The sequence below is a fragment of the Cyanistes caeruleus genome, chromosome 9 (genome assembly GCF_971803275.1).
Source record: "Cyanistes caeruleus chromosome 9, bCyaCae1.hap1.1, whole genome shotgun sequence".
NCBI lineage: Eukaryota > Metazoa > Chordata > Aves > Passeriformes > Paridae > Cyanistes > Cyanistes caeruleus.
The window spans coordinates 20,410,320-20,437,952 of record NC_141709.1 but is presented as its reverse complement, the minus strand read 5'-3'; the positions used below and the strand labels follow the sequence as shown (position 1 = coordinate 20,437,952).

The following is a 27,633-nucleotide window of genomic DNA, read 5'->3' as shown; positions in this document are numbered from 1 at the left end:
ACAGACAGATTTTGTTCTTAATTCAAATTTTATTTAGAATTTAAATTTATAGTTTAAAAAGTATGCACATTCTGTAGGTATAAAAGTTTAAAAAAATACATTGATTTATTGATAAATGCTTCAGGTTAAATTTACATTTTCATTCATATCATTATATTGCAATAATTGTTTTGCATCTCTTAACACTTATAAAAATAAATTAATGAGATTGAATAAACCATTGGAACCATGCTAAAATAATTCCTTAGAAAAGAGGGGTGAAGTTTGCCGTAACAATTACTAATTCCTTGCTACTGTCAATAAATAACTCTTCAATTAAGCCATATAAGGAAGCACAGGTTAGCAGAAAATCACTTACCCACAGGATGAATGGAAAGCCATGGTGGGATATCAAAAATTGTACCATAAAGATGTAAAATTAATTTCTACCCTGCCAGCTGACAGCAACTGACCTCTCAAAACACCAAAACATTCTCAGCCCCACCTGCCCAAATCCCCCCTTCCTTGGGGGTGTGCAAGTGACCTGTAGAGGATAAGGAATGACTCTGTATGTCCTTTTGGTTAGAAGGACAATTTGGTAACTACTTTTAACTGAATCAAGAATGTGTTCCCTGAACATGAAATGTTTAGTGTTAGTGGCTCACCATAAATGACTAGAGATAAAAGAGGCTCTGAGCAGATGGTGATAGCTCAATCTAATAAGGTCACAGTGAAGTGCAATCCCACCCAAACTCCCCAGGAGTAATATCACTCCACCCACCCAACCTCATGTCACAACTCTAGTGTCCATTTTTGGGAGAGTAATTTAAAAAAAAAAAAGCAACTGGCTTTGTGCACAACTTGCATCTCCAGAGCCACAACCCTCTAAAGGGCTCAAACATATCTAACTACCAGCAGCAGCCAAGGGTACCACAACAATAATACATGAAACTCTGGAAAGGAAAATTACGTACCAAAACGTCGAAAATAAAGTAACAGATTATAAAGGAAAAACAAAAAATATTTTTTGAAAAGTAAATACCCTCCAGACCTTCTTTATATGTGAAAAAAAAAAACATGGAGCATAAAACAAACAATGCAGTAAGGAAAAAAACCCAAACAAACAGAGAAAGGGTGGTGTGTGTGTGAGTTAATAGTCAACACCTGAAAACAGCTGTTCCTGCAATACACAAGGTCATTTCCATTAATCATTCACCCTACCTTCTCTCTGGCCATGTTTCTGTGCATAAATCAAATGCTGTGTTACCCAAAGGGTAACCTTGTCCTGGCATCACTGAACATGTCTTCCTAGAAATGGGAACATTTCATAATTCTGAGACCTTTCCTTTTCAAAGATGGCTACAGACACATGCACATTTATACATATATATGTACAAACAAGGTTAGAAAAATATTTATTTTTTGCTTGTTTAAATAATTACCGAAAAGTGTTAATACAGTAATATGTTAATATTTGTACAATTAAAACTTTATATATAAATATTATATAAAGCATTTTTCATAGCAGCCATTGCATATATAGTAAAACAGGTCTATCTCAAGTCCCTGCTGCAAAAGTCATGCCGAGCAGCGTTCATCCTCTTCTGAGAGGAACATCTGTACCGGAGCCAGGAATGAGGAATTCTGCTGCCACTGACAGCAGAGATGTTGCTTTGTCTTCTATCAGGTACTGCCCAGGCCACCTAAGTGCATAGTGTTTTTAGGGAGAAATGCCACTATGTGGAATCACATCACAGTCTAAGCTTGTCTCCAACACAAATCAAGACAATGCCTTCAGACAGAAAGGCAGAAACATTACGGAATGGCTTAAAATGTGCTAACACAAGGTGGGCCGTGGCCTTACCACAAGGTGTTCAGGGACACCGTCACTCCTCACACAGCTAGGGAAGCCCAACAAGGGCCATGGAGGCACAAGGAGATGTTACGCAGGACAGGATTTAATAACTCATATTTAGTTTGTTTTTATTGAGTTCCCTTTCCAGGTTTCCTATGAGAGTATCAATACTTTCCTGCAGGTCCTTGAGGTGTGTCCTGTGATCCACTGCAGAGTCTATAGCTTGCACTGTCAGGTAGCTCTCAAAGGGGTGCTCCCCGGGACTGGGCTCAGGGCGTCTCGCGGGGGCGTCCAGCTCCTCGGCTTTGCTGCTGTCATCCCCACTCTCTGTGTCCTCTGAAGGGACATCATCATAGTCTGCCTCACCCAGGCAGTCCCTGGGGTTTAAGAAGTAGTTCTCCCCACAGCTGCTCCAGTCCCCAGCGTAGCGGTTGCTCGATGGGCTGTCTAGACCTGCCGGCCTTGGTCTGAGCACCCCCGACACCTCGGTGCCGCTCAGATTCAGCATCTGAGGTCTCTGCCTCTTGGGTCTCAGGTAATTCAGGGAGGATGAGTGCTCAGGAAATGCATTCAGATGTGCTGCTTCTTTGGCAGGTGAGTGATGAACTAGAAGAGAGAAGTTAAACCAGTCAGAACTCAATCCATGCTGCAACAAAAAAGTCCATGGCAGATGCTCACTGCCCTCCCTCCATATCCCACTAAGAGCATGCACAAACACATGCAATCTTACAGCCAACATATTGCACATTTTTTGCTATTTGATATAAAATTATTAGGAAAAACTACTGTAAAAATCTCAATTTTGAATATTCATGCCAGATTCAAATTGCAGCAGAGAAGCCTTTCTAAAAGTAGAAACTCCCAGAACACAAATTAAATTCGTTGTATGAGCTAATCACCATCCAGCTCTGGGTCAAAGAAAAGCAAATAGCTCAGCTCACACACTCCATCCAGGCTAAGGAGTAACAGAAAGCAGGCACAGCAGAGGTTAAAACACAACAAAAATACCACCACTGAGAAAAACCCAGAGAAGCTGACAGCACACAGAGCTGTGCTCTTGTGCTTCTCCTCTGCCCTAAGGTTCTGTGCTGTTACAGAAGCTCACTTGCAGTCATCCTGCTGTGGAGCCACAAGCAGATGCACACTCACATGGCTTTGCTGGCAGAGTTACCTGAGCTCACGATTGCACAGCACAAGTTACTAACAGGCTCCTCCCGCTTTACCCACTGCCTAAGGCAAACAGCACAGCTCTTTTCACTGACCTGTGCCTATTAAGTATCTGAGCTGCAAAACTTCTGGTTTTATACAGACCATTGCTTCTTGTAATGAGCAGCACAGACTTCCTATTCCCATTCACCACTGAAAAGGCAGTGCACACAAACCCATGCAGTTCACCATCTGACCCTCCCCTTGTTAGGCTCCCTGCACACAAGCACAAAGATTCAGTCCTGAAATGTGCCAAATCCTTCTCCTCCTGGATCCACATTACAGGTCTCTCCAGAGGACTTTATTTTATGTCTTGCACAGTAACATGCAATAACTCTCACTGCTTTCCCCCGCCTCTTTCTATAACAAAAACCCTTCTGTTTAGACTATGCTCCACTAAGATGAAGGGCCATGGGTTAACAATAACTTGCCAGTGTTACACGGTCTAACCAAACAAGGACTATTTGTTTTCGGTTGGAAATATACGGAAATCGAAGTATTGCACAACATGTTGGTTATCAAGCTGTCTCAAACTACAGAAGATTAAATATAAGGGACCAGACTGTGATCCTTCCATTCAGCCCAAGTGTGCTGTTTACACACAGTGTAACTTGTGTGGTGTTCACCTACTCAAGTCTCCACATTTGTGTTTTACCTCCCTTCTTCCACAACATCCTGCACAGCTCTTGCAAGCCAAGGGATAGGACTTTGCTTTTTCTCCTAAGTGAAGGAAAACTCTACTACTTACCGTACTCCTACCCTCTCAGACACACACTCCTATGAGCAGAGCTACATCCATTGGTTTTGTAGTCCACAGCAGCCATGCCATAACTCATCCTCAGGGTTTCAAGATTAGTTTCTGCCCAGTATTTGCTGCCCTAACAGCTCTTGGTCTCCCTCCATCTACGTGCCCCATCTCTCCTGCATAGACCCGCTCATCTGACTGAAAGCTTCTTTTCATTTTTGGTGATCAGCAGCTTTGGAGCTGCCCACCTGCAGCTGACAAGCAAGCAGCAGCATCTTCAGTCATCTCAAACCCACCGTAGAACAGCAACCTTTTTCCTGATGCAAAGCTCTGCAAAAACAAGAAGTTGCAGAGCTCTTACTCTAAGAATATCTTCAACTCTGCCAAATTACAAAGGCAGAAATAAATTAACCCCATCAGGAGAAAGCTGGAGAGAAGGAAAAAAAATCTCCAACCTCTCTAATTCAGATGTGGAAACTTTAATGTCACTGGGTTTGTACTTTCTAGTGTCTTTATTCATATAAAGTCTTCACTATTTCTTACATTATACTCAAACTCTGCCATCTGGTAAGAAAGCAATTAAACCAACAAACTTCCCATTTAGTGAAGTGCCCAAATAGAAACAGTCATAATTTCTTTAGATTAATAGGTGATGCCACAGTATCTCCCATTTTAAGAATTCTGATGCCGCTCAATCATCCTGTGAACTGATGTACAGTGTCACACAGTGCAAACACACAGCAATGGTTTGACTTTTTTCCTTGATCAGATTCATGAAAGTACCTGGCCACAACTGAAGTAAGTAGTGAAGAACCTCTATGTGCTTTTTGAAGTCCAGGGCACTAGCAAGCTCTTCTGAGTCTGTGAAGACTCTGTTGTTATGGTTGGTGGTCTCCTGCCTCTGGCTCAGTAACACAGGGCCAAAACACACAGCTAAATTCTGGCATGTCATCTTATTTACTTCGTGGTAAGAAGCCACCAGTTTCAGGTGATCCAACAGCATCTTCAGGGTAGCCTAAAGAAACAAAATACTGCTCAGGAAACCAAATACTAGACAACAGTGCTGGTCATGGCTCTACAGGGAAAAGATCAAGGCTGATAGCTCTGGTTTTACTGCCAACACCAATCAACAGAACATCCAAGTGCTGAATTAGAAAAGCTGTATTTGTCTAGGACAGAGCAGACCAATTAAGATAGACTTTCTGGTAAAGCTCAGCTTGTTTCTGATCTGAGCTCAGTTTCACACAGATGAGTTTTCTCACAGTAAAAAGGGTACATCAGGAAGGGAGGGGAGGCTGCAGAAGCAGCACAGATGATCCAGGTACGTTAGAAAAAAAAGAAAAAAAGGAAAAATGCTGTCAGCATCTGAACAAGCTTCCAGGTAATTCAGATACCATGCAGGCCCCTTGCTCCCTCCCCCCAGAAGGGGCTGTGGCTTGCTACACAGGAATTTGGCAGGTAAGAGTGCACAGCCCTCTTACACTGCACAGCAGGGGAAGCAAAGGCTTTATTGCACATACTGAGGAATGGATCTGCCCAGGTAATTACAACATACAGGTCAGAGGGCTCTGCAGAATGGGGCAGGACAACACAGAGGAATAATCATTTATCTAACCATGTAAAAGTAGAGATCACAGCCTTTCACTCATTTTAAAGAAACAATATAAAATGAAAACTAGAGCAAATGGCAGCAATGCAGACCTTCTAATTCACTGCAGAATGGAATTACTTTCAAGTATATGGAGCATCACAAATCCAAGTGAACCACCTGATCTGATAAACAGTTCTGAGACATTTTATATCCAGTGTGAAAATGTTCCTTTAGTTTCTGAAGCTTGTGATTTACTTTAATGTGTTTACACTACTCACCTTCTCAACATCTGGCAGGCAATCCAGAAGGGCTACTGTGTGCTCAGAGTCACTTGGGTCATTCTCACAACCATTTGCTGTCATTTTCAAGGGATTTTTCACCATGGCATCCAACACCGCTTCATAGAGCTGCTTGGTTATCAGGGGAGAGGGCAGCTCTCGCAGATAATCCTTTAGGACACCTAATGAGACACAACAGCTGCCTTTAACAAGCTGCAGATTCACTTTGCAGCAATTTTTGGGAACTTGATTAAAGCCCATGAAGTTCACCCATCCCACAAGAAAATCCTCTGTGTCAGTGTCAAACCTTGCACCCAGGAGTGAGGGATGGGAGGACAACACCAAAAGGGCACAGCAAAAAGGGGCTGGAGCACAGGGGCTGTTGCATGTGCAGGAGTGGGGACACTGGGCACCAGGAGAACATCTCTCCCAGCTTCTCTCATTCAGGGCGAGGGGAGGCAAGGAAAGGGCTCAGTCCACCTCCCATCCAAGGAAAGGAGCTCCTACAAACACCAAGGTCCAGCTTGATGACCCTTCCTCTTTTACATAAGCCTATCAGCTAGTTTTTCTGTTCTGTTTATTTCCAGCTATAAAATTATGAGCAAACATCCCAGTGCCCATACAGCAAAGCACATGGTGTCTTCACACCCAGCCAAGCACAAACCAAACATGTCCTCATGAGAGAGCGAGCCACCAACTCCCTGCTGGCCCTGGGTACCCTGCAGCCCCACACACCACACAGTCCTGCTGTGACAGATATGATTCACACCCACAGGAGACACTGCCTAAAACGCCCAGGCACTGAGTCCTCCCTGTTGCAGAGAAATACTGCACTGTTTCTGAGGCTGGAGGTGTGCTGGGGGAGAGGCTGCTCCCAGGGATTGCAACAACCAGGCACATGCCTCATTAATGCCTGCTCTTTCCAAAGGGGTACTGAGCCTTTGCATTCTTGTAAGCTGGCTCTGGAACCTGGCTGATACCTCATTTTGGAGAGGTTTCAGTGACTGGAAGAATAATAATAAAAAAAAACCAAAATATCAAGGCTTCTAACAGCAGCCTCTGGAAAGGACATAGCAGGATGTTATCCAGGAGCAATATCCAACACAACCAAAAAAAACCTGAAGGAAACAAGCCTGCTTCCCAGAAGTTTTCATTTTCCTTAAAAAATTGCTTTCTGTGCCACAAATATTTACTAATTTTAGCTAGATTTCAACTGCATTAAATACTTTGTTAGAAAGAACTGCTGGAATGAAAGAAACTGTTTAAAAGAAGGTACTGCAGTTAACAAAGCAGCCTGTCCTCCAAACAGGTAAAGTTGGAGAAGCAGAAAATTTTTTTCAGCAAGCACTCTTCACAACCTCACACAATCTCACATCACAGCAATTACCATCACACTGAGCTATTTAACAAAGCAACAGTTTTCATTAACTCAAGTCTGTGTAGCCAAGTTGTAAAACGAACTGTACAGGGTGGGCTTTGTTACAAGGTAGTTTCTAAAAACATACAGGGAACAGAAGTTAGCATTTTGCCCTTCACATGCAGAATGCACATGAGAGTTGTCTTCTACCTGTATAAATATTTTCATTTAAAAAGGAATCCTGGACTTGCAGCAGTGCAGCTCCTGGAGCTGTGCTGCAGGAGCAGCACTACAGGAAGCAGCAGTGCCCAGATCCTGAGCTGCCAAATCCTCTCCTGCTGCAGCACAGGCATGGGGCAGGCAGGGCAAACATTCTCTGCAGACACCACTCGGCCTCCAGGAGCTCACTCTGTGCTTAAAATGGGAACATCCCCTCAGGAGCACAAAATATGCAAACAACCATTTTTTCATGAAAAAATATTTCCTCTGGTGGTTTGGTGGGATTTTTCATTTGCTTTAAAAAGAATATGCACTTTTGGTACTTCTCCACTTAAGTGGCTAGTTTTTGTTTAGTAACTTACTCATATTCCTCCCATCCCACAAAATAGTTTTTCTTCCCTGAATTTACAGGCTCATGTTCCCTATGTGGATTAGCTAGTTAATATACTTATGAAAAAAATGTGGCAGATGCTAGTGCTGTACAACATGGTCTGGGATATTTTCCTTTTTTCATAAGCAAAACATTAGCAAGAGATGCTGACTTCTATCAAGAGCTCTGTTTCAGTTGTGCTTTCTTTGGAGGCAAGGACTGAAATCAAAATTAGCTTACAGTACGAAATAGTATTTTCTAACCAAATTAGCTTATACTAAACATTCACAAATGTCTATTAGTAATTATTTAGCAGGAATTCCTACAATAGCATCCATAATCATAGGACTACCACCTGCCAAAGAACTTTCTCCTGTTCAGCTCTGGATAACAGGATAGTTTGGGAGCCATGAATGCCCCTTGACCTTTCTAAATCCTCTTGCTATTCACTCAGCTAAATTAGCCCTCTAAGAGGCTGCTGTTATTTTTCTTCCATGAATCTACGCTTCCTGCTGCTGTGCTAGCCCGCTAGTGCATTCCTCTTGACACAGCCACACACAACAAATTTAGACAGAGAGCAGAAATTGCCATCCACTTCATTAATTCCTCGTTTTTCAGACCCACTGAACTGTTAAGAGTGTTGCAAGCTTTAAGCAGAGATATGAATTCACGTGGATGCCAACAGACATGATGCAACAACATGGCTATAGGTCAGTTCCATGAACTGCCTGCATGCCTCAGTTTGATCCATGAGCCCACTTCACTGTGTGTAAGCCCGTGCCAATCCCAAGAGTATTTCTCAGTCAACATTTAATCATTAAATGTTCATGCTTTAGTCTTTGGAGACCTGTCAAAAAAAAATAGTATTATTCATCTTTTTGGAAAGGAGCGCTACTCAAATTTCAAAAAGGACATAAGGCAGCACTTCTCAAATCAGCCAAGATTGATGCTGAGGATTCATATTCTGTGGAACACATGTTTTGGCTGATAGAATCAGGAATCATGTGCGCCAGCCTCAGCATTAAGTAATCAGGGGAAACATTCCCTCTCAACCCAACTCCCTAAGCACACGCAGTAAATTGTGTGGGCTCTTTTACTCCTAGCACCAAACACAGTGGCTAACTCAGTTGTCCACAAAAGCTGTAGGTTACCCCACCAATCCACAGCAGGCTGTTTCCAATAATTAGAGTGGCTGCATTGTGGTCAGTGGAAGCTAGGGATGAACACCCCTTCCCTCCCTGCTCCCCCAGAGCCCCTGCAGCACAACACTGACACAGGCAGTGCAGGCACTTGCACAGCCCAGCTGCAGGGCTACCAGGGAAAATAATCTGCTTTTCTAATGTAATTCCTTAAAACTCTTTTTCCCTTGTAAGGAAAGCAGCATGTAAGTAAACTCTTGCAATAGAACACAAACTAAAGGACACCCAGTAGACTTCCTGTAAGGCAGAAAACAAAGCTGTAGTCTTTTCACTCTTGCAATGCAAACCCTGGATGCAAAGTAGTATCTCCCAGTAGTACCACCACCAAGCCACACCTGTATGGTCACCAAATGATCACCACCAGCAGCAAGGCTTGCAGGAATGTGTATGGAAAAGCGTACTTCAGTTTTCCCATTCTACCAGCACAGAACAAACTCAGGAGGGAAAGATCAGTCAGACTGTGTTACTGCCCTTCCAGAGCTTTGCAGTAGCACTGAGCTCTCCTGCAGTTCAGACTATGGCTTCAGCCAGTTCTGGATGGTTCTGAGTGTACAATATACTCAGGAAAATCAAAATGCTTAGGAAATGTTCCAGGTTCTGTTGTATACACTTAAGTCTTAAATTCCTACACCCTTTCCACATGATAACCCTGAACCATTTCTACAAATACTGTTTTATTTTAATGACTACTTGCAGCATGGAAGTGCAATGCCACTTTTAGTATCTAAAATTTTAAAAAGTAACACCAAAATTTCAGCACCCCAAAGTTTACATTAACCAGTGTTAACTGCACTTTGCCATTTATCTTCTTACAAGTCAGTGTCAGACAGCTTTTGCTGCTGGCAGAAAGCAACAGAAGGGTTTTACTATAAGTTGATGACAAAAAATTGAGAAAATAGGACTTCAGTAATTTTATGGAACAATCTGATCCTGGAAGTGCTCACCACTTTTTCCCACGAATTTATTTGTAAAGAGAAGAAAAACACTCAGTTTAAAAGATCATTTATACTTTTTACCTTTACCATACACCTCATTTATAAAAGCTGTATAACATCAGAGTGAAACACTGGTGGGTTAATGGCTGGACTTCATGATCTTAAAGGTCTTTTCAACCTAAACAATTCTATAATTCTATAAATACAAGTTTCTCATGCTGAGAATGCTGGTGCTTGTGAACAACATCAACAGCAAACATCCACAGCAAAATCAGCCAAGGCAAACTGAGTGGCTGCACACTCTGAACCAAGAGGTTTATGTAACTCAGTAAATGTCATCGAGTAGTATCTTCTGATAACATGTATAATTGTAAAATGTAATGAACGAAATGAATTCCCAGTACATTGAAATGAAATAAACCACCAAACAGGGTATAACTCTCCTATACAGCTGGATGTTGGGTATTACAGAAAGGGTTTTGGCATTGAAAATTTTTACCCAAATTACTGTTACATTTTCCATCCCTTGATATACAGGAAGTGAATGCTTCTGACTAATTTCTCAGAGCAGCTGACTTAACTTGGTGATGCCTGAAATTAGATAAACTTTAGCTTACATAACAAGTATCAATAGTTATAAAACTGTTCCACTTTTTAGCAAACCAGAAAAACCTCACCAACTGACTTCAGTTCTGCAGCACAACTCCTGTGAAGAGAGCCATGTAAGGAGCTGACACAGGCTTCCCAGGAACTTCTTACCCATGCCTGGAGCTTGCTCTGTGACAACAAGTAAAGGGCCACCCCAGGGAGCAGGAGAAAGCTTAGCAAGGTTTTTAAAAAAGCAGTGATCAAATGAAGGCACTTTCCTGCAGCTCTAACTAGCCTGCACAATGCAACAGGAAATCTGTTTCCATAACTCCTGCTATCTCCAACATAAAGGGGAGAACAACAGTTGATCCAAGACAGCCCTGGTTTACACGGTGCAGAGTCACCAGCACAGCAGAGGTGCCTGATCACAACCAAGCTTTCCCAGATCTGCTCCAATACAAACCAATGGCAGAGGTTTAACCAGCTCCAAGACTCCAGATCCTTTCAGATTCCCACTTCCCTCTGTACCTGGTGGAGCAGTTATTGAAAGCAGGTCCTTCCATGTCATCCCCTTGCTAAAAACCATTGCTGCTTCATCCATACTTACACATCCCCACAGCAACTGCACTCATTCCCAGCCAGCTTTCACCAGCAGCTAAAAGCTTCTTAAAATGACAACAAAAAAAGAGTTCAAAGCACAATTTCACCCTTTTAAAGGTACACGAGGAACATGGCACAGCTCTGTTGGAAGCAAAGCAAGTAAATGTGTTACCTGTTATGACATTAATATCTGGGTACTGGCTCTCACAGAGAGTAACAGCCTTGCTGTCCCTCTCAAATGCCTCCCGAAGCTCTTTCTTCACCGCTGCCGAGCCACAGAGCCGGTACAGACCCACCACCTGCAAGCACAAACACACAAACAACAGCCCCACATCAGCCACCAGCCTGCCCAGGGACATCCCTGCTGCTGTGTCACCCAGAGAGCGCAGCAGCAGCTGCCTGGAACGCAGCTCGGGACAGCCAAAGGGAGCCAACCATCGGCACACCCAGACCCCTCACAGCGGGCATCGCTGAGGGATGCTCCTGCTCCCTCAGCCAGTGTGCTGAGCAGGGCTTTACTGACACAACACAAGCTCTAAACTGGAGCTGCTTTGTTTGTTTTTATGCACATTCAGGAGAGAAATACAGATTAAACATATATTTGCTTCTCGCCCTACTTACTCAGACCATCATTACTTTTCCTGGCATAATTTTTTAATTATATAAAATAGAATTTGAATTTCAGCAGAAAGAAGTGAGAAGAGTTTAGAGCTTTATGTGAACAAAATTTCACTACATATATAGTTATTAATCATTAGCAGAAGAAAAAGTCATACAACTGACTCCATACTAAAATGAGGAAAGTTACAAATCAATTAATAAACTAATACAAACCCATAATAAATGAAAACATTTTCCTACAGTATTACATCATATGGTAAAAAAAATAAAAAAAAATTTTATACCCTCAGTTTCAAGAAAATTATGACTACTCCATTATTACACCTCTAACATGTTGTTTTAAAGTTGACAAGACGTTGATTTTCATGTGTTTCAAATTATATTGAAAGTTTTCTGCAAAACACATATTATTTAACATCATTAAAAGTAATAGGAGTGAAACCCAAACCACTCTTGAAATTAATTACCAGTTAAATCATGTGCTTTCATGTATTGAAATTTTCCATTTTATCATATTTTTCATTCTCATCAACACCATTTATACAAAGCACACCGATGATCTCACAAAACTACATCTTAGAAATACTCATTTTATTTTAATTAGCATTATAGGCAGCTGTACTGAGCGGTAAAAGATTAATTCAGAACTACCATGGACTCAAAACAAAAATTATCCAAAACCAAACAACCCCACCTGTACTGTCTTAAGACCATGAGAATGCTGGTATGCAAGCAAAACTATTTTTCTGTCGTATATTAATTCCTGTTTAAATAAACAGAAAGTTACCCAATGGAATTTGTACTCCCCCTTTCTCAAGGCTGAATATGATCTACTATATGCCCAAGACAATTTCTTCTAAACTTTTAAAGTCAGACAAGCATGTGGCTGAAACAAGAAGTTAACAGTATATTTTGCAGTTTTGGTTCTCTCTGTGCAAATACAAAAGTAGATTTCATACTCAAAAACATCAGGTACATTCACATGACTCAAATCCCAATTGCTTCATTACCAGTGTTGCCTTGATTACCCAATATCATTTGCATGACTAGGTGCTAGTAAGCCCATAATAAAATGCTGAAACCATAGAACACATATACTGGAAAGAATAAAACTTCTCTTTTCCAGTTATTTGGATGTTAGGAGAAGTATTCACATGAAAAATCACATAGTTAATACCAGCAATGACTTTTGGCAAAAGAGCCACACAGAAGTTCCATTTCCCTCTATAGTTCATGACTTGGGTTATAAACAGCAGAGTTAATCTCATCACACCTGGAAGCATATCCAACCTGCCAACAATTTAAAATAGTAACAGTGGTAGGTGTCACTACTTCTCAATTTCACCTGGGTGAGAACAGGTGCAAAAGACAAGGAGAGCTCACATATGCTGTGGAATAGCAGGCAAGAGTCCTCCCATCAGTTTCAAATTAATTGCCAAGGGGAACATCTGAGCTTAGCACTGTGCATAGTCCTTCCTAATAGACCTCTTGTCTAGCATCCATAACCAGTGATTTGTTTCCATACCTCATTTCTCATACATATTTTTGTTCATTAGATTACATCAACCAATAATAGGATGAAAAGGACAAAAGACACTGGGCACTTCTGCTTTGCAGCAGTCCCAGTTTCGAGAACAACCTCAAGAAAGACAAGGAGCAGTGGTATGGGGAAAGCAAGCCCCTCAGGGACTCATCCTCATCCTAATGCTGGGTACAAAGTGATGACAGAGATGGGTCTTGGGCACACTGGCTTCAGACTGTGCCAAAAGATGGGCTCACGGTGTCACTGCCCACAGTGCTCAGCTTTGGGTTGGAGCAAACAGTGAACCATACAATTTTTGCACACAGGTGTGTATCCCTACAGACTGGTCTGTGTCTCAGGGGTCAAGCATTCTCCAGCTCTTAACTGATCTCTGCTTTCTGAGGGTGACTCTACACACTGGGGGCTGCAGGTTTGTTTCACTGTCCCCACTCCTAAAGCTCTGCTGGGAGCAGCTCCTGTAAGCAAGCATACTTCTCCTCTAAAAAGGCCAAGCTGGAAGCACTGACTGCACACAGCCCTGTTATTCTTCCCACATTACAATGGCCAGTGTTCACCACACACAAGCAGCAAGGGGAAAAAAACTGACTTGTAAAGATGCTTTTAATTTCCCCCATTTCCATTCACTATTTACATTGCAACAACAGCTATTTCAACACAGAAATATTGACAGAAGAGAATAAAATATGCACAGTACCTGACAGCCTCTCTTTTCAATCTCCAGAATGCATTTCTGCAACAAAAGTGGCACCATCAAGCCTGCATTTTCCTTCTCTACAACTTTTCGAGCATCTACCCCAAACATCACAGGCTCACGGTCTGCATCGAGGCCATCGAGAGAGTTCTCCCACTGCTCCATGAGTGACAGCTTGACATAAATAAGCCCCCTGGGCTCCAGTTTGACAGCCAGCTGATGTGTTTTGGTAACCCGAAAGAGAGTGGGAAGAGCCACAGTTCCATGACAACACACTCGGTTTTTCCGTGGGGTGGGTTCCCAGCTGAACACCACCAGCTTTAAGTGCTGAGCGTTTTCGATTTCTATGTTGAATGTGTGGTCCATGTCAAGAAATGTTGTCCTACATGTGAGCAGGGCAGTTCTTGCTTTGTTTACTGAGTCAACCTGTATTGCACAAAAGACATCTTTTGAGTCTATTCGTGGTGGTTTTAAGTCTTCAGCACCATAAAAGTGAATGCTCATGAGTCCAGAGATGTACTGAGAGCACTTGGGTTGATCAGAAAAGTTGTAGTGTCTGAAGGCATCGATATCTATTTCGGGTTTACCACTGTTACTTGGAAGGCTCTCCTTTCCTTTCCCACACTTTGTTTCATGTCTGTGTTTACCTGATTTTGCTATAAGTTCAGGAGAGTCACCATCACTGAGGTAACCACCTTTGTTGAAGGATTTGGAGCTCCTTGAGCTCTTCTTTTTGTAGGTGTGTTGTGAGGACACACTGCTGTCAAGATGGTAGCGGCTTATCACATTCCTGCTGGCAGCTGTGGTTGAGTTTCCAGAAGAAGGCAAAGACACTGTATGGCTTGTATCCCGGCAGCTACCCTTCAGCAGGGAAGGAGGATTATCTGAACTACTATGGCTTGAAGTTCCTTTCACACTCAGCTTCCTGCTCAGCTCTGGCAGCTTTTTCATTTTCATGGAAAGCTTCCTCACGGTCCTGGGAGATTTAATTCTATCAGGGAAAGGCCAGTTGATTGATCCACTTTTTTTCAGGGGACTGGGACTTGGAGGAGAAACCTCCATGGAAGGTATGTCAGGCTTGCGTGCAAGAGCAGCTCCAAACCCTTCAGAAGAAAAGAGAAGAAATAATCATTTTCAAACTGCAATTCTCAGCAATGAAAAAAATACATCTTGAACTTGGGGAAAACATGTTGATTTGTCATAACCTGATACGTACGATTCATTCAGACAACCATCACTCATTCAGTCAGATGTTCACAAGTGTTTAGAAAGCCATGCTCTGCTGACTCGTTCATCCAAATTTGGCAATTCACTGTCAAAAGCCAGATTTGTTCCACTTTATGGAGATGAAAGGGCCAGAAACTACATATAAACAAATGAGTAATCGCACCCACTGCATTCAGCTCGCCCCGTTTGTGCTGCATCTCCCATACAAGCACGCACACAGCTGCATTCCTGGGGCACAAGTGCAAGGAAACCAGACTTAATGAAATCCTGGAAATATGGCAAAGGCACCCTTGCTTACAGAGCAGTTAGCCACAAAGCCAACACATCAACACTGCCACTCTTCTTACATCTAGAGGAAAGACACTTGTCTCTAGTAAAGAACGTGGCTCTGTGTGTCCCTCTGTTACCTCAATGAGCCCTAAATCTCTCCTGTGTAGATGCAGGCAGTCTCACACCTTTTCTTTCATTTCTCTCAGCTTCTCCTTTCTGCAGCAGGATGGAAGATTTATTCCTTCCAAAAGCTGCATCCTGCACTGCCTCATTTCACTGCCTGCCAGCAACCTTCTATGTTTCCTGGCACTACCATCACACAAGAGAGTTTAAAGTTAGACAGTTCCCAAGTGACATCCTCAAAGGAAATCACACCCCTTTCAAGGTACCAAAATGAAAAAAAAATAACAGCAAGTACTGATGTTAAAAAGAGCAAAATATAAACAAAACAAAACAAACAAACCAACACTCCTTCAATTCAGCAGTAAAGAACAGCTAATTAAGGAACACAATTAGACATAAGCCAGTACTGCACATTGACAGGAACCTGTGGTTCACCTCATGCTCTAATACTCAATGAAATGCAAATACCAAGTTTTGCTCAAGCCATTCTCACTTTTGCCAGCATGAGGCAGTAGTAACTGTAAGAAAATCTATCAATTTACCTGAGTTAAGGAACATGCAAGAAGGAAGCTGAGACCAGAATGATAGATACCAATAAAATTACATGATTGCTTTCACTTAGAGTCACTTTTCAAATGTTAGCAGTCCCAACAGGACTGGGTAGCCTTGCCTGTGCAGACTGGGGTGTTACAGAGCCCCTAAGCACACCAACCCTGTGTGATGCAACTAGCCCAGACTCAAACACCTTCATCCATCCATCATTCCCCTTTGCTAGCCATGGAAAGGGAGACTGTTTACAGCATATAAGAAAGAAAGAAGTGCTGTTTTCACAAGATGTAAACCATACTTTATAGAGATTTATCCTTCAGATTTGCCAAGGACTTACTACTTTAATTCTAAACTAATCACTTCAAGTCCACAGAAAGTGATTCTTACAAGTGCTTTGTGCACTCAAATTAATTTTCACCATTGGACTGTAAATTACTTTTTATACCTCACCAAGCTTAAACAGCTAAATCAGGCAATATGGTCTTCCAAATGACCAAAGTCATTTGCTGTGGTTTCGGTCCCCCCACCCCCTTCCAAGAGAAACCCTACAAAGGCCAGTTCTAGTCTCAATAGAAGTTTGGATTAAGTAACTTTTGCAGACAGTTTCTTAAAAGAGCAACTTTTTTATAAAAGGAAGTTTCAGTTACAAAGAATAATGCATAGAATCTGTTTTCCAGAGGAACAGAGGAAAATTAATTTAATCCTGCATCTCATGGAAGTAGTTGCCTTGCAGGGGAAGGGCTATTTCTAGCATGCCTGCTGTGCTTTTCTGGCAAGCAGCTAGTTAGAAATGTGGTGTTTGATAAAGGCAGACAAAGCCCTCCCTTGTACTACAAATCACCGCACGGTCCCACTGGTGGGCTGGCGTGGAACGCTCTATAGCAATCAGTGCCACACTGCAGCCTCTAACATTAATCTTCCCTCTCTGTCAAAAGTCTCTGGCACAGGCTTGGAAAAGCAGCCCAGCAAATTAAACTTCCCCCACCCCAGCTCATTAAAACCAAAGAGTCAATCTAACACTATGACTTTTATGTGTCCAACTTGTGCTGCGTTCAGCACCAAACAGTTAAAGTGAAATATGTGGCTGGAGGAAACTTAACAGTCGAGTATTATGCAGGATGGTATTCCCATCAGCACTGAGCCACATGTTGTTCCACTAAAGCCAGCAATGTGCTGAGGTATGCACGCAATTTTAAAAGAGTGTACATGACAACTCTGAACAAGCTGCAGGAGGAGTTGTAGCACAGCCCAGTAACACTTCACTTCCCAGCCTACCCACCGGACACAGCTTTCTCACAAGAGGGACAGTGGAACTGAGCTGCACCTCTTTTCTCAACCAAGAGACAAGACTGTGCTGCAAACAGCAGTTAGACATTAAAAATATCCTTGAAGAGGGTGGAAGAAGAAGTCAAAATGTAAGAGGCACCTGTTACACCAGGACAGCATGGGGATGGTCAGTTTTATATACACAGCTGACCATTTTTATGTGTATGTCACATTTATCTTTTACAGTGAGAACACTCAGTCCCTGTAAGGACATGAAACAACCAGGGATGTGGTGGAGTCTTCATAACTGAAGGTTTCCAAGCTGTAACTGCACTGGGGTGGGAGGTAATAGTCTCATTTAGGCTTCTTGTTCCACTGAAGGGTGAGCTCTGATGCCCTCTCCACCTGGGCTGTTCTATTATACTGTCTTTAATATATTTACCTTGTGCCTTCTGACACTTCAGCAGTACGAATACAGAAAAAAAAAAAAAAAAAGCTTTTGGAGAACAATGCAATCCAAGTCAAAATGAATTGACACCCTAAATACCTGTGTGTAACATCAGCTGTGGGTTCAGCTTGAGTATAAAGCCACCTTTTTCTTTGCTCAACACTGTGGCTGTGCGAAAGCATAAAGCCTTCCCATGACCACAGAAACACGAAAGAGTGCTTTCCAAACCAGGCCCCTCTCCCAGCCCATCCATCCAGGTGCCCACAGGACAGTCACTAGTGTCCTCACAGCAGAGCAGACCTAGCCCTACACAAGACTGCCCCAAGGGAAGAGAGGGCTCAGACTCAAGCAGTTACAACACAGCCCCTGCCAGACATGTGCAGTGATTTAGCACAGTAAACATGCTTGTCTGACCCTGTTCAATGCTGTTTATATGTGTTTGGGCACATATATCACTGTCACACCCACTGCCAGCAACACATGCTGTTTTACAGGCACATTTGAGTACCCTGTTATATATGTCACATTCCTCATTGCCTAAGATACGGTTTCTGAGTTATTTTAAAGTTACTCAGAAAACCTGCAATTTATTTTTGGGCAATAAGTCAAGGTGAGTAAGTCGGTCAGAAAGCTATCAAGAGTTGCTTACTACACCAAGCTACTGAGATATCAAACAGCCACTCTCACACCTAATGGAAGTGCTGAGTTAATGTATTAAAAGTGAAAAAGCAGCAAGTCAAAACAGAAAAGCCCAAATGTCTCAAAATTGTTCTTGTAGCAAACAATGGGTGAAAGAGGGCTACTGTTTTTCTGTGGTAGAATCCACAAGTGATACTGATCTGGATCCTCAACTGACACAAACTGCATATCAGCTCTACTGATGTCAAAGGCTGTTAAGTTTCTCAGGTACAGGCACAGTTCTAGACCTGTTCTGATATAAAACTCCAGAGAACTGTAAATGGAATTAAGAGAACAACTCATGATATATCAAATTGAAGCAGCTTCAATTAAAATGTAAGGTAAGCATCACTTCTATCTACATTAGCAACTGGACAAAAAAAATTAAAAAACAAAAAAGCACTTAAAAAAAACTGTGGTAGAAAACAATTATTTCTATGTAACATCTTAATTACTTATCTAAATGAATGGAGGAATGTCTGCTTTTAACATGTAAAGAAAAATCTTTTTTGCCTCTATATAAATTACTACTTTGACTAATGTAGTCCCTATATCAGAGTCATGCTTCAGAGTCCAGGAATGGAGAAATTATTAAAATGGTTAAAAAAATAATCTCAGAATTTTGTAAAGATAGTTTGTTTTCTTTGGTTACTATACACACTGATACTAATAAAATTGTGATGGACACATCAACCCAGGGATCACTTTTATAGGACCAAAAGATAGAAAATACATTGCTTAAAATAGTGCATTAATTAAAATGAGAGGTGTTACAGCTCAGGCATGAGAGGTGAAGGGAGTGACCTGTTCCTCATCCTGATGATGATCCTTGGAGCATCCACCATGGGGTACTTCACTGCAGAGATGAGCAAGCATGTGTAACAGCACTTTACTGATTTAAAGGGTTCAGTATCTCCAAACCAGCTTGAGTTTGTTGCAGACATTTTAAACATTAATGACCCTGCACATGAACCACACACAGGCAGCTCTGCTCAGACACTGGAGCTGCACCAAGGCACTCCTGGAGCACCACAGCGATGCCAAGCACCGTCTGTTCAGGCTGCTCCTCACTGTGTCTTCCATGGTATGAAAGCAGCTTTGTCCCTATTTCCCCCATCAGAGAATAGAAACAGTTACTCAGGACAAATCAGAAACTAAAAAAGGCAGTAACTAGTTTGACTGAATTGCTTCCACTCCACAGTGCTACATCCTGTTGTTTCTTTCACCAGCAGGTATTTATGGCATTGTCACCCCAAGACAAATGCATGAAAATAAGCCTTTGAACTCCAACAGCATTGCACAAACTCCCCCAAAACCCACCAAAACCTGGCTTCACCTCTGCAGGTGAAAGAGGGAGCAGAGGGACCTTTCTGCCAAATCCCTAATCATTCTGGCATCTCAAACATTGTACAAGTATTTCACATCAATGTGCTTCTGTCTTATGAAACCAAAGCTCCTTGCACTTGAAAGACAGGTAAACCACAAAGCATCTTCCATCTGGGAAAAACATGAATTTTCAAAAATAATACTTGTAACACGTGGAAGGAGAAGTGTAGACAGCATTTGCTGCCCAGTATACTCTGTGTATATTGCTGGAAGCTTGCCTGCTACATGTAAGCATGCAAAATATTTGCATGCATTGGCTCCAAACAATGTATTTGGAAACCAGGATAATGGTCACAGTCTAAGTGGAGAAAGAGTCCTGTAGTTTTAATAGGAATTAAGCCAAGTTCCAGTTGGCACGTATCAGGGTTAAGTGGGAATGTGGGATCCATCTTCACCTGCCATAACACTGGAAAGAAATTGTTTACAGTGATTCTTACCAGGATTTTCCACCCAGACAGCTAACTCAAGTACATTTTTAGTAGTAAAAGCATGAGCCAGATCCTAGCAACCTCCAGTGCACAGGTCCTACCAGGATGTTTCTCAGATATGAGATGATTCCACTCATTAGGGGGACACTAATGCTAACAGTAATCCTCCCCAAAAGCAAAGATACTGCAAATTCTTCAGAAGGTACTATTCAGAGTTCCACGGTGTAAATCTGTCTCAGGAGCCAACATCACAAAGGGGTATTTTTCTTTAACAATTTGCAGGTGATACACACATCTATAAAAACATACAGTTAAGTGTTCAGTCCTAAAGAGTTATAAAGAAAATTTACTTTAACATTTTACAGTGAGAAAAAATTCTCATATTGCATTTGTAACAAAAAAAAAAATTCTATTTTTTAATCATAACCATTTTGCCTGTGTAAGGAGACACATAATTAAAAACTGCCTCCAGGGTTCTTTCCATTTAAATTCTCCCACAGACCTAAGAGCCCAAGCTGGGCTGTTTCTACATTATTAACGTGGAACCAAGTTACTTTCTTACTCCTACTTTTTGGGTATGTGTTTTAAAGAAAATGCATGAATTATTTTCCCAAGCTCTGTTATAAGGGTGCCTTATTTCTAATCAGGTTTTTTTTTAAAGCCAACAAGGCTAGAATTATTCACTAAGGAATTACCTGACAAATCCTATTAACATAAATGGCATTTACTGTAGAAAGTAACCAGATTAATACCAGGAGCTAGCAGTGTAAATTAAGACTATGGGACAAATTAGCATCTCTATAACTATGATCCATTGTACTGTTAGCAGTTACAGGAAATACCTATTTGGTGCTCTGTTTGGAAAGACTCACAAAACAGAATTCTATCACTTTCTTTTCACAAAAAATCTCCTGTCTATAATAAAGACTCAATAAAATAAGTGAAAGAAAAAAAACCAGCATTACTATTTTCTCTCTACGAAGCTGGACATCTAAGTAAGGCAAAAATGTCTAGTTTTAAAGGTAAAATTGTTTCCATTGTCCAAAGAAGAAAACAGCAAATGACAAAATGAACAAATATATTTATTTTGTTGGATTTTGTATTGCCCCACTTTTTTCTGTCTATGCTTCCCAAAGTCTAACATTTAGGCTCCAGTGCTAACCAATATTGACATATATAAATCATATCCACAAGAAAGGTATGCAGACTTTTCCCAAAACCTTTCATTTCTTATTTGACAGGAGCTCCTGCTTAATGTACCCAGCTTTTTATGAACAGAAACACCCATTTCATACCAGCTGTATAATTCAAACAAGGTCCCAGCACAAATAAAGTCAACTTGGTCATGATGCCCTTCATGTAGTAATTTTATATGGATGAGCTGTCATTTTAAATTTGACTGAAAATAAGATACTTTAACTGGATTAAAAAGAACTAAGCCACTTCTCCGTAATAAAGCCAATTACTGACCAGCAGGGATCCACTTCATCATCAATTAATCTATTCAGTGTGATCACCACCCAACACATGCAGGAGAGCTGCATTTGAAGTACCTTAATTAACTAAATGCATAATAAACAATCAGATGGAATTTGTAGCTTCTCTCCCAGTTTCAGGGAACTCTTGAAATGGACAACTTTGCTTTCAGAAATAAATGCATCTTCAGTATGAAAACAAGTTTGACATTTTTCTCCTTACAGAAAGGGACTAACTACTTTAAAAAAATAAATAGTCACCCACATATAGAGAGATTAGCCAATTAAATGGAGGTCAAGCAGTTTGCAGGACACACATGGCCTTCCTAAATAACCACACTTATTGACTTCCACAAAGCATCTAGAGCCCCAACAACAACAAAAATCTACTGAAGAACATATTATTTCATCTGTCTTGCAAGCAAATAAAACTGGTCTAAGAATTTAAAACAGCTATAAAGTGAGGTATTTGTAAAAAATGTCCAAACACTTTAACACACTTTGCAAGTACAAATATGCTTGTATCTGCAGCATTTCCACAAAAAGAACAAAATGTGAGCCCCCAGAAGACCATGAGTTTTTTCTTCTGCTGTTTACAGCAGTTGCTCTGGTGCCTTTGAAAACAAACCCTGTTCCCAGAAGTAATCTCTACACCAGGAATCCAGGCACAGCAGCTCCCAGCACACAGGGACATGGGGCCAGAGGCTGCCAGGATGGTGAGGCTGGATGGAGACAGCCCAAAAAGAAGCCCCTCCAGAAGGCGAAGCACACCTGGGCTCCCACACCAATGTTTCAGGTCCTTTCTGATGAACCAGGCAGAAATACAGGCTCTTAAATGTCAGTGCAAAGTGTAGCCTTTCTCCAAAGAAAGGAACCTGGAATTCCCTGTCTCCTGAACTTTATGCTGTTTCTAACTTTGAACATGACACTAGAGGTAAGGTCAAGATAACATGAGGCACATAAGTAATTAAAAGTAATACCTTTTTGGAAAGGGTTGGGAGGGTTTTTTCTACTTATTTTTGTTTGGTGTGGTTTTATATTTGTTTGGGGTTTTTCAACAGACTGGGAAAAGTCCTTAATATGATGCTGAATTCACACACTAATGGAATTATGGAAACGAGACTATCAAACACTCAGCCAAAGATAACAAGGAACAAAGAGGCTGGCTTCTGAAAGTGAAAACCACTCTTCTCCAGTCTATTAGATTAGCCTGAGACAGTCAACGAGACAGTAATTACAGAAAGTGACGTGATGAATAGCATTTATATGGCCTACCAAAAAGTCTTTATTAAAAAGTCCCAGACAGCAAGTTAAAGAAACTTCTGCAGACATTAAGTAGCTTTGAGGCAGGAATCCAAGGCCAGGGCTAGACACCAGCTGACAAAGGAAATCCAGTGTGTCCTCACATTACCAGGCAAGATCATTTTGTAAACCCTTTTGTCTTCAGTGAGGTGGGGGCCAAAGAGAATACAGGCCAATCACACCTGGACATGCCATGAACAAACTGAGAGAGAAACAACTGTGCACCTCTGCATTTAGCAAGCATCAGCCGCACAACCCGAGTCAATTTCAATGCACTTGACATGCATTTCCACCCAAAACTTGCTTGATAATGTAAGAGGTGGAGACAGAGACCAGAGAGACATAACAAAGGTTTATTATTCCTCTAAAAGACAGCAAAGGTCCAAACACTCATGTTCCTGAACACTCTTACCTGTGGAAGGGCACTTGAAGGCAGGATTGTCCTCTGCTGTTGGCACACTGGGAGCCTTGCAGAACTTCTGCCGGTGCTGCTGCGTGTGTTCCCCGGGCTGCACGGCATCCGCCTGACTCCCCTCACCGAGCTGGGCCGTCCAGCTGCTCCCCGTGCTCTCCACGGAGCGTGTGGGACCCTCCAGGGGACTCGTGGCCACCCCAGAGTCACCCCCAGGGTGGGCTTTGTACCAAACTGATGGGGAGCCCACAGCAGCAAGGCTATTCACAGCAGAAGGGTGGACGCCGGGCAAGTCGGGCTCATCATCTTCAGGGATCGGGTTGTACCATATTTCTCCTTCATCATCCGCGTCGCCATCCTCCCCGCAGTCCGAGGCAGCGCTCCTCAGCGGGGCCGGGCCCGGCAGGGCACAGCTCCGCGCCGGGCGCTCCCGCCCCACTGCTGACATGGAGGGAGCCCACGGCACCGCGGGCTCGGGCAGCGGGATGGGAGATTTGGGTACCGTGGTAACAGCCCCGTGCGCTTCCTTACAGGCATCTTCTTCTTCCAGAGGAGGAGGAGGTCGTCGGTGGGTGCTCTGCTGCAGCCAGCTGCGTTTCTTGGAAACGGTTATGCTGTTCACCTGCGGCCTGTGCTCGGGCACCTCGCTGGCCTGGGGGCACTTGGGCTCCTTCCTGCTTCTCGAAGCTATGTAAACATTTTCTATGAAATCTGTTCCCAGAAAGGAAAGCAAAGAGAGAGGGAAAGACAAATGTTTAGAATGTTGTTTTGCTTTTGACAGATGAACACATTTGCTGTCGTATAACACTTGCATCAGACCTCATCCGAAAGGACAAAAGATAACCTGATACGATCGCAAAATTAGATTTCAGCCTGTCAAAGCAGAATGTGCACATAGCTAATAAAGAGCCAGGCTTGTTTGGCTATATTTTTAACACCATGTAATTTAGATAAATGGCAGTGAGATAGCTCTGCTGAAAGGTCATGCATACTTCCACAGAAACGGCTGCTTTTTTCTGCCAAGTTCAGGTGCAATCGGTTTGAAAAGTTACTACACAGTATTTCTCTGGTTTAGTTACGTCAGTGAAGAAACAGTCCCAATGTACTGCCTAAATGGCTACAAAACTCCCACATATATTAATTTCTAGATTTCTATACAAATAAAGGTGAGGGTATGTCTTGCACAAAAACCTCCAGAAAGGACTGTCCTTACCAGCTTTATCCTACAATTAAGACAGAAGCATTCCCCGATTTGGGGGCAATAAAACAAAACACACCATCACAAAGATAAGAAAAAGTTTTTAAACAACAAAAATTTCATGCAAGAAGTAAACAAATTCCACTGACTGTTCTCAAGACCTGACAGTTTCATTGAAGCAACAGACAAACATCTAACTGTCCGTGGAAAGCGCTGCTCACACTCAAGCCCCCGTCAGAGCACATGCAAGCTCCTCTGGGCAGCAGTGCCGTACCCCCCTGGCTGCAGCACATGTCGGCCAGGGAGCTGTGACCACTGCACTAGGACTGGAAGAAAAGCTGCAAATACATCCAAATTAAAAACAGGGAGCAGGTAAGACAGCCCTCATGCTGCTCTGCACAGTAGGACAACCCGAACAGGGCTCGCTCAGCCATTTAGGCTGAACAGGGATAACTGGGTTTGCATAAAACAGACCTCTTTTCACATTAAGTCCTCTGCAACTGGAAATTCCAGATGGAAGCAGCTATTTGTTACTGCTTGAACATTATTCTCAGCAAAGAATTATTTACCCACCAATAATGGATGTTAAAATATGGACACCTCTCTGGAGGACTCAAGGAACAGCCCTGTAAATCCAGCTAACTTTGCTGTAGAGACATGAAAAAGACTCATTGGAACACCTTCCCTCTGACCCTCTTTTTAGGTTTGTACTTTAATGACAGAAGAGATTCTTGATAAGATCTGAAACACCACCATTTTATTTGATGAAAGATTCATCATTTGGTGATTTTTCAAAACCGTACAGTTTGCTTGTTCAGCTAAACTGCAGTATTATCACTGCTTGTGATTTGAACAATTAACTTATTTCAAAGAATTAACAAAATTAACCATACTCTTTGAAGCCTTTGCACACCTCCACTGAAGTGCTTTGCTGTACTGGGGCTTAAGTCAGTCAGGTAACAGAATCTGAGGAAAACATGAACGCGGATCTCTGTCAAAGTTTCAGTGATTTGGCAGCAATCATTCCTTCCCCCACCCTCAGCCTGGAAATGGAAGCATGTTGTTGTAATGGCTCTTTCTTACACACTGTCACACCACAATTTCGAGAACTAACCAAAAGGATAGGAAACTAATCTCTAACGGGCATAGGGCTATGCCTGTGTTTCCAAGAAGTCTGTCTGGGTCAGGGATTTCTTGGATAGGCATCCTCCTGCCGGTGACAACTATCCCAAAGTCCTTGCTTCACTCCAAGGATGGTCACCGCTCTGGTGCCATAAATAGATGGAGCATCCAAGAGCTGTATTTCCACAAACAAAAATATCTGCTACTTCCTGCTTTGCTGTAGAAACATGGGTCCTCCCGTACTGGTTAGGACAGCCTACAGTTCCCAAAACAACAGACTCCTAAGCAGTACAATGTGCCTAAACATACACCCAGTGACACATCCGGTGTCAGCCTCAGGCTGCCCCTCAGTGCTAGCAGGCAGCAAACTTTGATGTTTCTGCACAAAGCTGTTGCAGGTAGCTCATTATTGAGATACCTGTGTGGATGCTGAAAACAATAAGCACGACCTCCAGCCTCCTCCAGCAAGGCTGCTCACAAGGACACGTCACCTTCCAGAGGAGTCAGGAAGACCCCAACTCTGATCGGCCACACGCTGCCAGAGGTCATCGACTGGAAACGCTCACTGAAACTTGTCTAAATGATACACTAACACACACACATCTCCCAACTGCAGTTTCTGCAATTGCTAGCAGTGTTTGCAAGCACTGCTTCCCCTTTATTCGAACTTGGCCCTAATCCTGAAAGCCCTTATGCCTGTGTTTATTTTAGTAACAAACTGCTTCACATGCAAATATCTGCCCAACCAGTGGTTCAATATCACCGAGCAAGTTTTCAATGTTGTTCACTGTTAGAGGAGTGAGTCAATTTTAAATAAATACAAAGCTCTGAGAGACATACAGGTCAGGAACATACTTTTTGTTCTAGAGCAATGTTTCATTCAGAAGAATGCTGCCTACTATTAGCATTTTCACATACATATTTAATATATATATTATATATTTAGTACACATTTAATATAGTTAAGACCGTGTCTCCACACAAACACCCAACGTGACAACAGCTCCTTTGCAAAAGGCTTCAATATGGTGTTCAAGAAAAAGAAAAAAAGTCAGGTATTTCCTTCACCTTTCACTCTTGATAAAAAATCCAATAAATGAGTATTGCAAGTTAAGCCACAGTAACAACCCGTGTATGCTCAGAAATCAAAGCTTCAATGTTTCAACTCAACTGAAGTCAAAACTGATCCTACGCCAACTCCGTGGGCACAGAGAACACTTCAGCACGATAGCAAGCCGTGCCCCGCAGATCGCACAGAAAGAAGCAGGGAACAGCTTTATCCAGTCTCTCCAAATATGGATCAAACAATTCTCAGTTCTTGTGGCTGATATATAAACACATTCTCCTTCACTAAGGTTCCTAACAAAAGTATAACTACTATATATTCAAATGGAACAACGACAAAACTGAAAATCGATCTGTAAGATTCCGAGTGCATCTTTAAAAAGCGCACAAACCAGCCAACGCCAGCGGGCAAACAGCAGCCGAGGAGTGACAAGCAGATGTGGGAGACAAGACAACGAGCAGGGACGCGCACACAGCGCTGCTCTGAACTCCAGCAGCTCCGGCTTTCGTGAGGCATTCCCGCTCCCAGGAGAAGCGCAGGTACGGACGGCAGGCAGCCGCCGCTGAGGGGCTGATTCGAGAGCCAGGCTCACTCCCGGCCCCGGCGCGGCGCTCGGGGCAGCGGGCACGGAGCATCCCGGTGCCGCGGGAGCCCCCGCCTGGCGCTGCCCGGCAGGTGGAGCGGCCACGGGCGGACAGCCGGAGCCCCGCGGCCGAGCCGGGCGCACACTTACCCTGCGGGGCGCAGACCCCGCCGTGGCGGTGCCCGGCGCCCGCCGCCGCGCCTCGCTGGGACCTTCTGCCCCGCAGCTTGGAGAGCGTCCTGCGGAGCGGATCGGCCATGCCTGGCGCTGCCTCCGCGCCGCGCTCAGCGGGCGCTGCCCCCCGGCCAGCGGGAGCGCGCAGC

The 27,633-nt window shown here is 42.8% G+C and overlaps 1 protein-coding gene across 1 annotated transcript; it reads right to left on the bottom strand.

The window, feature by feature from the left end:
- Positions 1–9: 9 nt before the first annotated feature.
- On the bottom strand, positions 10–27,633 carry SYDE2 (synapse defective Rho GTPase homolog 2). Its single transcript, XM_086901543.1, has 7 exons — positions 27,461–27,633; positions 23,342–24,052; positions 13,781–14,880; positions 11,095–11,221; positions 5,655–5,836; positions 4,569–4,800; positions 10–2,440 (listed from the first exon to the last, which is right to left on the bottom strand). Exons 1-7 carry the CDS (start codon positions 27,567–27,569, stop codon positions 1,938–1,940), a joined length of 2,964 nt encoding a protein of 987 aa, XP_086757669.1. The 5' UTR covers positions 27,570–27,633; the 3' UTR covers positions 10–1,937.